The 11177-nt window shown below is 50.8% G+C and overlaps 1 protein-coding gene across 1 annotated transcript in view; it reads left to right on the top strand.

The window, feature by feature from the left end:
- Nucleotides 1-9510, top strand: part of Wdr86 (WD repeat domain 86) — a 17710-nt gene extending 8200 nt beyond the window's left edge. The window contains exons 3-6 of the mRNA XM_021162173.2: nt 3823-4243; nt 6462-6597; nt 8846-8949; nt 9040-9510. Of these exons, the coding sequence (XP_021017832.1) occupies nt 3823-4243; nt 6462-6597; nt 8846-8949; nt 9040-9216 (838 nt within the window). The 3' untranslated portion in view covers nt 9217-9510. The remainder of the gene's footprint in view (nt 1-3822; nt 4244-6461; nt 6598-8845; nt 8950-9039) is intronic.
- Nucleotides 9511-11177: the final 1667 nt, after the last annotated feature.

Raw genomic sequence — 11177 nt, 5'->3', positions numbered from 1 at the left:
GGAAGGAAGGAAGGAAGGAAGGAAGGAAGGAAGGAAGGAAGGAAGGAAGGAAGGAAGGAAGGAAGGAAGGAAGGAAGGACTGGATTGAGCAGTGTAGCTAACTGCTTGCAGGAGCAGGCTGTTTGGACACTGGAGCCACAGGAAAGAGACATCACTAACATATATTAATTAGTCTGTACTCTCCAGGGACCCACATATCATAACTGCCGTTCTGTGTGTGAGGAGTAGTGTTGGAGCTGTAGCACCCACTGGTGGGAGCAAGTTCCAGAGGAGACTGCTTCCATGACCCTGATGGTAAAACAGGGACTCAGAGAAGGAGGAAGAGACAGTTGGTGTTATTTTAAAACTTCCTTTCCTGTGGCTTCTTCAAGGTCTGAATTTTTCCTTGTTGAATTTAGGTTGGGCCTGAGCAGAGGAGATTCATTTGCTGACCAGATCGGCTTGATGTTATTTTTATGGCACACAATGGTTACTTTGGCTTCCAGGTCCTAAGTAGATGCCCAGCATAGGGACCCTTGAGGTCATGTTGACTGGAGGGACCCTACTTGGGCCCAAGGGTCTTTCTGTATGGACATGGAGGAGGGGATGTGTCATAGTCAGGGGTACTGTGTGGGCCTCCAGACAGGCAGATTAGCTACTCAACCTAGCTGCAGCTCTAGATCCACAGCGGATGGCAGCCTGACAGCATGGAGGTGTCTGCAGGAGTAGGAGATCACAAGGAATCAGCTTGCACAGGTCAAATTGGCTTCCTCCCAGGAAGATGTCACTGACACATGATAGCTTTTGTCAGTTGTCCCAGCACTTGGGAAGCTGAGGTAGGCTGATCTCTGTGACTTCAAAGCCAGCCTGATCTCCAGAGTGAGCTCCAGATCAGCTTGGCTTCGAGTTAAACCCTGTCTCAGAATACCCCCTCCCCTCTCCACAGGAACTTATTGAAGGAAACTGTGGCATCAATCAGGAGCCAACCTAGTTGGGTGAGAGTCCACACCCTCAGACAACCAGCTTGACCTCAAGTAGCTCACCAGGTTCTTTAAGCAAGGCAAAAACTATGCCCTACAAGGTTTAGTATCCACACGTAATGTACATAATACACACAAAGGCACAGCACAAGGACATACAACTACCTATAACATGTATCAATAAGAACATTCCTATAGCCGGGCGTGGTGGCGCACGCATTTAATCCCAGCACTCGGGAGGCAGAGGCAGGAGGATTTCTGAGTTCGAGGCCAGCCTGGTCTACAAAGTGAGTTCCAGGACAGCCAGGCTACACAGAGAAACCCTGTCTCGAAAAACCAAAAAAAAAAAAAAAAAAAAGAACATTCCTATAAACATACATATACACAGCACATACATAATAACTGAGATGCATTCAAGCACACATACATAGAAATGTCCACATGTATGTGCAATATGTATCCGATCCACATGCGCAGATAGAACATATACAAACACACAAGTACATAAGTACATACACTATTTCCCACCAGTCGCTGTTCCAAACCCACAACAAGAAGGATGTTCTCAAATGCCTGAGAGCCTGGTGCTCACTTTTGTCTGCAGATCTAGGCTGTGTGTGATTGTCCCTATTGTACATTGTGCTGCATCTGCATGGGGCCCACTTAACCCCTGGAGACTTCTTTGCTTATTGCTTTGACTCCTCCCCCCAAAGCAACGTAAGGGAGCCAGTTACGTGGGTACAGTCTGTTGTAGTAAATATTACTTGGGGGTTTCTATCCCACTTTATATCATTAGTTTCCAAATAAAAGACACAGAAGCCTTTATATTTATAATAAACCTTAAAGCACTAGAGTTGGGCAGGTATCAACCCTCTATGCTATTTTGTTTACTTCCCTGTCAATGACCCCGATATGTCACTTGCCATGTTCTCCCTGGGCTGTTCCAACTCCAACAGGCTGACCTTTGTGGCCATGCACTCACAATCCACCTACTCTATAGTAGCTTCTTTCTTCTTTCTCTTTTCTTCTCCTCTTCTTCATGGTCCCTGCCTAAAACCCAGACTCAGGCTCTCAAGCCCTGCCCACCTCTCTTCTGCCAAGCTACAGGCTGTAGGCATCTTTATTAACCAATTAAGGATAACTTGGAGCCGGGCGTGGTGGCGCACGCCTTTAATCCCAACACTCGGGAGGCAGAGGCAGGCGGATGTCTGTGTTCGAGGCCAGCCTGGTCTACAAAGTGAGTTCCAGGACAGCCAGGGCTATACGGAGAAACCCTATCTCGGGAAAAAAAAAAGGGGGGGGTGGGGAGGGGATAACTTGGGAGGTAAGGTTTACACGACAAAAGCTGGTACTGGTATAAATGAAGATCTGCTCTTGGAGCAACCAGGTCTTGGGGTATAGTGTTTAGCTTTTTGTACCACACCAACTCACTACGACAGTCTATCATGGAGGGGAAGGCATGGAGGTAGGACCATGAAGTGGCTGATCACCTGATGTCCACAGCCCAGGAAGCAGAGCTCTCATGTCTGGTCTCAGCTCACTTACTCCTTTATATTCAGCTTAGGACCACAATCCATAGACCAGTGTCACCCACCTAGGATGAGGCTTCCAACTTCAGTCAACCTCACCTTGAAACTCCCACAGATGTGTCAGAGGCTTGTTTCTATGGTGACTCCAGATCTCATCAATTTCACAATCAAGATTAACCATTGCAAACTCCAGTGTCTCCAGAGCACCCCATATGGTGTAAGCTTAAAACAGCCCGCGCCCCCAGAACATCATAGGTTCTTGTCAAGGGGGTTCTGACTCTCAACAAATCAGGAATTAGACCAGGCTGGCCTCAAACTCAAAGATCCACCTGCCTCTGACTCCCGAGTGCCTGGATCCCAGGCATAGGCTATACCTGTTAGGTTAGTCAAGAGTTCTTAACAAAGATGTATAAATGTTCCCTTGGAGGTTTTGTGTAAAGTTCTCCAAAGACAAATGTGTTCTTCTGGGGAGGTGGTAGCATTTATCAGTGTGGGAGCTGTCAGTAGTTACCCCTGACTCAAGCTCTGTGCTGGGGTGAGCCAGCCTGCTGCATGACTGCCCTTCTAATACCTCATACCCAGAGTTCCCTGTGGCCACTTGCCTGCCCCTGCCAGTCATGTGTCTGGAGTCTAGCCTGTGCCCTGGAGTGGCAAGGTCTCTCCTGTTGACAGCAGAGACTCACTCCACACCGTGGCTTGTCTGTGTCTCACTTGGTCACCCCTGAGTACACTCTGAGCCTCCCAGACTCCTTATAGCCCTCCAGATATACCATCACCTTACCAGACTGTTTCCAAGGAGGCCAGGTGGTCTCCCATAGCCCTAGACTGTCTTCCTTGCTTTTGTTTTGCTTTGCTTTGCTCTTTGAGGCAGGCTCTTGTTCTTCAGCCTGCACTTGCCTTAAATTTACTATGTAACTCAGGTTAGCCTTGAACTCAAAGCAATCCTCCTGCCTCAGCTTCCTGAGTGTTGTTTGTTTGTTTGTTTTGTCCTATTTTAAACAGAAAACCTGTGTCCCCTTCCTCTTTTCTCCTCTTTCCCCTCTTCCTCATATGCATCTGGCTTGGATAGTGTTATAAGGGAGATATGTTCCCTGCTGAAACAAAGGTCAGGCCAGCAGGTTTGTCACCGAGGGAAAGAATGGAGGACGAGTGGGTGGCTGAGGGAGAGACAGGCAGAAGTGTGATGGTTGGACTGGATCTTGGAAATTGAGTGTGGACCAGGGTGGAGACTAGAAGCCATGTCAGCTGAAGTGCCAAGGCTAGCCCATGATGGTTGGGTGGATTCCTTCAACCCTGAGTGATCTGAGTCTGACCTCCTCCCCTCTTACCCACAGGATCCTAGTTGCCAATGACCAGCTCTTCAGCAGTTCCTATGACCGGACAGCTCGTGTGTGGACTGTGGACAAAGGGCAAGTGTCCCAAGAGTTCCGGGGCCACCGGAACTGTGTACTGACACTAGCCTACTCTGCTCCCAAGGACCTGCCCCAAGATCCCTGCTTGGAGGCAGCCATGGGTGGTGGGCTCCTAGTGACTGGCAGCTCAGATGACACAGCCAAAGTGTGGCAGGTAGCCAGTGGCTGCTGCCACCAGACTCTTCGGGGCCACACAGGTGCAGTGCTGTGCCTGGTGCTGCATGTGTCCAGCCACACAGCCTTCACAGGCAGCACTGATGCCACCGTTCGCGCTTGGGACATCCTGAGTGGGGAGCAGCTGCGGGTTTTCCGGGAGCACCAGGGCTCTGTCATCTGTTTGGAGGTGAGACCCGTCCACCTGCTGCCCTGTCATATTGCTGGAGGGTGGGAATTGAGGGAACTCAAGCCCATTCGTAGTATCACACCTTTGGTAGGCCCAGTTCATGGAACCAACCTGTTCCGAGCATCAGACCGTCTATCCTTTCACGTGCGGAGTGAGTGGAGTTCTCGTGGTCTAAACATCCTTCGTTTTTGGTTTTTGCTTTGTTTGTTCTGTTCTGTTTTGTTTTGTTTTTTCAAGACAGGGTCTCTCTGTGTAACAGCCCTGGTTTCCTGGAACTCACTCTGTATGTAGACAGGCTGGCCTCGAACTCACAGAGATCCTCTGCCTCTGCCTCTGCCTCTGCCTCTGCCTGAGTACTGGGATTAAAGGTGCTCACTATGCCTGGCCCCAGACCACCACCCACACAGTCTTGCTCTGGGGAAAGTGTGTGACCTGTGCTTTGGGGGAGATATGTTCAGATCCCAGAAGTGCAGACCTTGCCAGGAAAATGGAGCCTAGTTTGGCTGAAGAGGAAGATTTATGAAAATGTCCCAAGAGGAGATAGTGCCACCGAAGGGACCTGACAGAGAAAGGGACTTTGAACAGGCCGGTGTGAGCTGGTGTGAGTGAGAATACCTGGAGTCCTGGTGCATGGAGCCAGGAGGAAATCTGAAGCCAGCTTCAAAGCCCTGTCTGGAAAAACAGGGCTGGAGGTGGCTCTGAGGTTTGCTATGCAAGCTAAGGACCCAAGTCCATCCAGCACCAAGCAAAAAAGCTGGGTATGGTGGCACATGAGTATAATCCCAGCTCTGGAGACAGGGACAGGCGGGTCCCTATGACTTGCTATCTAGACAGCCTAATTTAGTGAGCTCAGAACACTATCAAAGGAAGGACACATGCACACATATACACATGTACACACTTGCACATACATACACATGCTAGGAACATGAACTTTCCACATACATGGACATACATCCATGCATGCACGCACACACACACACATGCATGTACACATACACACATGTTCACACAAGCACATTCACACACTAGGGACATGAGCTCTCCATATACATAGACACACACATCCACAATACACACATACATGCACACACACATGCACACACACTAGAAACATGAACTCACGTACATACATACACAAAAACAACAACAAAAACCCTGAAAGCCTGTCCTGTGTCTGTATTTGCTGAACCTGAGCTTCCATCTTTGGTGATAAGAGCCTTTTTCTTCCCCCTGGAGTCAGGACATGCAAGGAGAGTCTAACCACACCGCCTCTGCTGCTGTATTTGGGGTAGTATACTATCAGCCTTCATATTCTCACTTAAAATTGGGCACCAATTTTCTCACTTAACATATGCTAGTGGTGACAACAGCCTTCCTTCTAGTCTCTTGGGGACTTTAAGTGAAAGTAACCTGACCCTCACCTAGAGTGTGACTTGCCAGGAGTTCTAGGGGCCCCTGTTGTAGATGAGAATAATGTATAGGCAGGGTAGGCAGGGGGCTTCTGTTTATGTTTGGGGGCATTGAACTTGCCAGTTTGGGATAAGGGTTCCTAGGATCCTCCCGAGACTCTGCTACCTCTCCAGCGTCATCAGCTGGGAACCAAGGCTTCACTAGTGAGCCTGTGGAGGAGGAATAGCCAGATAGCGGAAAGAAGCTGAGTCTGTGGCAGCTCTCAGATCTGCAGGGCCGTATGGGGATGGGAGGCCCTGTCTAGGTCTGCAGGCTCTGTCTGGGTCTATGGGGCTCTGTCTCTGTCTGCAGGCTCTGTCTGGATCTGCGGGGCTCTGTCTGGCATTTACAGGTTCTGTCTGGGACTGTAGGTTCTGTCTAGCATTTGCAGGTTTATGTGGGTCTGCAGAACTCTATCTGGATCTGCATGCTCTGTCTGACATTTGCAGGTTCTGTGTGGGGTCTGCAGGCTCTGTCTGGGTCTGCATGGCTCTGGAGTCTGTAGAGCTATTTAATAAGGTCTAGTGGTTTCCGCTTGGGGACTCCAGGGTTTTCTAGGCTGAGTGTGCTCTGCCTTTGGGACCTAGACACACCAGGGGAGAGAAGCTAGCATTGTACAGCGCTGTAGTGGATAGTGGGGAGTACTTTCTGGGGTCACCCTGATTTTCCCCATTGAGACCTGCTAATGTTTCCTGCCTTGTAGAGAACAGTTTGAGGTTTGTTCAGCTATCAAGGCCAACGGGCTGACCCTTTGCTTTTCCTACAGCTCACAGATCGGCTCCTGTACTCGGGCAGTGCAGACAGAACTGTCAAGTGCTGGCTAGCTGATACCGGGGAGAGGGTGCGCACCTTTCCAGCACATAGACACAGCGTGAGTGCCCTCAAGTACCACGCAGGCACCTGTAAGTGATCAGTCCTGGCCATCCCAGGCTGCCCACCCTACCTTCCTTTCCTAGTTTGTCTCTTGCCTCTCCTGCCTGCATGGTTTGCTATCACTGAGCCCTACCACCTTCCCACTTCATTGGTGACTAAGGTGAAGACGTCCCTCTCCAGGCACCTGCTTCCCAAGAGGGATGCACAGAAGGTTTGAGTAAGGGCTTAGGACTTCTTCTCACCTTTATGAGATCGTGGGAGGCGTGGACACTCAGGATCCTAGAGTTAAATTCGTGTCTCAGGGACACACTTTAAGCATCTCATGCTCTGCTGACTGAGCTAGCTGGTCCCATTCTAATCTCCAGGTGAGACAGAAACATCTCTTTAATGCAGCCAGGCCCATGGGGTTAACCTTACCTAGCCTTAGGTGACAGTAGATGAAATGAGGTTTTTGTTGTTTTAGGGAGGCTGACAGTTTAGGCTGGAACCCATGACTCCTGAATAACACACGTCTTTTATCTTAAGTGGGGCAACATGGATCAAGGTAGTTCTTGGAAAACCAGCAATTGTGTGGTCTTTGAGGCAGGCAGGCAGAGGGAAGAGCTAAGGGCATTTTCTTTTCTTCTTCTAGCTGAGTAGGTCCCTCTGAGATCAGGGAAACCCCACCCTCGGGTTCCATGTGCAGTTTTGACGGTTCTGTGCAGGAAAGGTGGGGTCTCAGTCCAAGATGGTACACTTCTGTAGAGATGAGTCATGGTTGCTCTGGAAAAAATGTCTTGTTGGGTAGGGAGGAAGCTTTCTGCTCTGGGTCCCAAACGGTCACACACCTGAGCCTTCGTCACTTTCTCAGCTTCACTGATGGCTTGTCCTCTTCCATCTAGTTTATGAGCACCTAACAGAAGCAGGTGTTAGACTCCCATAGGGAGTCTACAAATATCTTTCTAGTGAAAAATGAGCTTGACTTCATGTAAAGCTGCTGAGGGGAGAAAGCATGGATATCGAGCCCTAGGCAGACAGCCTAACAGAGAAGCACAGCTCTGCTCCCTGACCAGGGACCTCTCTCTTAACCGAGCACAGAACAGTTAGCCCCAGACACTGCCAGGTGGCCTCCTGTGCCCCTCCCTTTGGCAGAAACTGGCACTGCTGTGCTGAAGTCACTTTCCATGGCCCCTCCCACTATGACAGAGCTTGGCTATTGGTCTTTGCCAACAAGGCTACAGAATGGGCTTTGCTCCTGACTGCCTACTCAGGGTGCCCCCAGCCCATGAAATGGTGCTCCTGCATCCCGAGTCTTCTGCCTCAGGCTACCCTGACCTAGGTAATTCTGCACTGAGATTCTCTTCCCAGGAGATTCTAGGTCTGTCGGGAGCTGATACCCAGGAGCCTGCCCTGGCCAGGTGTATTGAAGGGTACATAAGTAGCCCAGCATCCTTACTTCTTAGCTGGACCTAACAGTTTCCCCCACCCCCACCCCAGCCACCAGCAGTAGTTCTGGGCTCACTAACAGGCCCCCGTGGTTTTCTTCCTGTCTTCCCTAGTGTGTCCGTGCTTCCTGCATGTCTGCCACGTGACCTGCTGGTCTGCTCAGCGTCAGAGCAGCTTCCGGGGAAGTTAGTGTAGGATGGCAATAAACTACTCAATTCTCTGGGTGGCTACTCTACGTGGGCCTTATCACTGGCCTTACTAGTACTGATTTAAAAGGACTCAGAGCCCTCTCGTTGCACCAGAAACCATGGGGTGGCACTCAGCCATCCTGTCCTAGCAACTATTGCAGGGACTCTGGTGTCCTTGGTGCCAGAACACCACCAAGCCAAGTAATGACAGAGAAAGACCTTAAGGAGGGAGTCAGATGGGCTGTCAAGTACAGGAGAGTGCCAGAGAGTCTGGGCTCTGCTTCAAGGCTACATCCCTCTCTGAGAAGGGTGGATGGGTTCTGGCTGATCCAATAGATACAAGGGATGGAATGGCAGGGTGGAGAGCCTGCAGGATACAGTGACTGTCTTAGAACCAGGAGGCAGAGTAACCTGCCTAACCCAATAGGGTATAAGATGAGTACCTGGTCCTGAGAGAGCCTTGAAAGTCAGGGCCACTCCAGGACAGTATAGGCTGACAGTCACACTCTTGGGGCCCTCAGTGACCTCCCTGACTTCCGAAGGCTTACAGATGTTTGCCATCTGACCTTTAGGAGGCCACTCTCCTTTCTCACCCTGTCCTAGTCCTGGGGAGGTGGCAGAGTGGCAGCCAGGAAGGGTCTAGTATACCACTGTGTGTCCACAGTGTTCACAGGCAGTGGGGATGCCTGCGCCCGGGCCTTTGATGCCCAGTCAGGAGTGCTGCAGAGGGTGTTCCGAGGCCACACCTTTGTCATCAACTGTCTCCAGGTAGGTTTTTCCCTGCCTAGTTCCCTACTGCCCCAGGGAAGCGAGGGAGGAAGTCTGCTCATGACTGACAGCTGTCCTGCCTACCCACAGGTGCACGGCCAGGTACTCTACACAGCTTCTCATGATGGTGCTCTGCGCCTCTGGGATGTACGTGGTCTCCAGTCGGTGCCACCTTTGCCCCGCAGGCCAGCAGCCAAGCGCAGCCTCTCACGCCTCTTTAGCAACAAGGTGGCCTGTGCAGCCCCAGTGCCCCTACAGCCAGCCTGAGTGGCTGGAGAGGAGACAGACCCGAGGCCTGTGTCAGGGCATGCACCTGCCCTCATGACCTTTCCCACTGTGGAGGAAGAAACAGCGCCTCTCATCCATGCTCTGAACCAAGGCCTTGCTACCTGGATACTTCTAATCAAGGCAGGGCATCCAGCTCTGATAGCTGAACCCCGTGCTGCCAGGCTCTCAGCTGAGACTTCTTACAAAAGCCACAGAGCTAGACTGTCATACTGGCAAATAATGTGCCGTGGGGACCCTCCTGAAGAACTCAAATACACATTCCAAGTGCTCTCACTTGTCTTTGGTTTTCTTTTGGAGGCCTATTGCCACACCTGTGACCTCCAGTACCTGGTCTGTCCTCTCCCTTCTGGCTGAGAAGAGGGCTTGTGAAGCAAGCTCATCTATACAGCAGTGGTCTTAGGAGAGGACAGGAAGCAAGGGACCAGCTCTTCAACCAGCCTGCTTGATAGGAGGCCCTTCTGCCTCTGAGTACTTCCCCATTTTTGGAGATTATGTTCTCTTCTGTCAAGGTCTGGACTTGAAAAGTTGGATAGGGCCATCTGGTCTTGTGCAGAAATGCTAGCAATATGCCAGATGTGGGAGTCATTAGACCCATGTAGGATCCACAGGGCAGGAGAGATGGCTTTGTAGTTAAGAGCATGCGTGTACTGTTCTTACAGAGAACCAGAGTTTGATTCCAAGCACACATGTTAATCTGTCACAACCATCACTCTGGTTCCAGCAGATCAAGCGCCCTCTCCTGGCCTTCATGGGCACTTGCACTCTCAATGCACAGTCATATATGCAATTTAAAAATAAAAATGTGTTTTTCCTATTGATTTAATTAAGCCAGGATTTCTCTGTGTAGCCCTGGATGTCCTGGAACATATTCTGTAGAGCAGGCTGGCCTCAAACTCAGAGATCCACCTGCCTGTGCCTCCCTAGTGCTAGGATAAAAGGTGTGCACCACCATTTTTTTTTAAACTATTGTTATCTTCCCTAGAACCCTGCTAGGAGCACTGGCAGGAAGGATGGACTTGGACTGTCTGGGAGCCAGATGGGAGCCTCCCTCATTGTGGAGCCTGTGATGGGTTGCTGTGTGATTTTTGGGAAAGCACTGGGATATTTTACATCAGTCCAGCACAACCATTGGGTTTCTACTTTTCTAGCAGAGAGACCTTGGTTTCATGCTGAGGACATGAGGGTGGCCCACGGTTCTCAGGTTCCCAGAAGCTGCGGGCTGCCTATGTGTGGAACCATTAAATGCTGAGCCATAGGTCCACTGTGGACATAGCAGAAAGGACTGCAGTTAAGCAGCAGAGCCTGCTCAGCCTGAGAGGAAGAGAGCAGGCGACACACGTTTAGTTGGTCAGAGAACAGGAACTTTCTTCCAGATGCCTTGCCATGAGGACAGACTGGTATGGTGGTGTGACCAGGGCAAAACAATTTAACAAGTGACATGATCAGCATCAATGACACCAAACCCAGGACCTCACTACACAGCTTCAGGCCGACTTCATCCCCCATAACCATCCTTTGTGCCTGCCCGGGTCCCCAGCCTCTGGGTGCTCTGCCTGTTTTGTGGGGCTCTGCGAAAGGTCTTGGTGCCTTTTACCTTCATTCTTCTCCTAACCGCCCCTCCTCCCCGCCCCCTGGTGCACACCTCTGAAGGTGGACACATGCAGTCAGGGCCCGCTGGCTTTTAGTGTTCTCCATTTAAACATTTGGGAAGCCAGCAAGCACATCGGTCGCCATGCCCAGGACAGTACCTGGTTGGCCAGTAGCTTCAAGGCAACTCTCCTCACCCTGCACTTGTGAAGGAAGCTAGACTTGCCATTCCTGGTCATAAGCTGAACCCTGATTTTCCCCACTACTGCGGGAGATGTAGCCCACAGAGGCCCAACGTGGGCTGTGCTGCAGAGCTGCATCCCAGCCTTCGTGCTGCTGTGGGGGCTACACTC

This window comes from Mus caroli, chromosome 5 (genome assembly GCF_900094665.2).
Source record: "Mus caroli chromosome 5, CAROLI_EIJ_v1.1, whole genome shotgun sequence".
NCBI classification, from domain to species: Eukaryota; Metazoa; Chordata; class Mammalia; order Rodentia; family Muridae; genus Mus; species Mus caroli.
The sequence above is the reverse complement of the archived record's forward strand: the minus strand, read 5'-3'. Positions and strand labels throughout refer to the sequence as shown.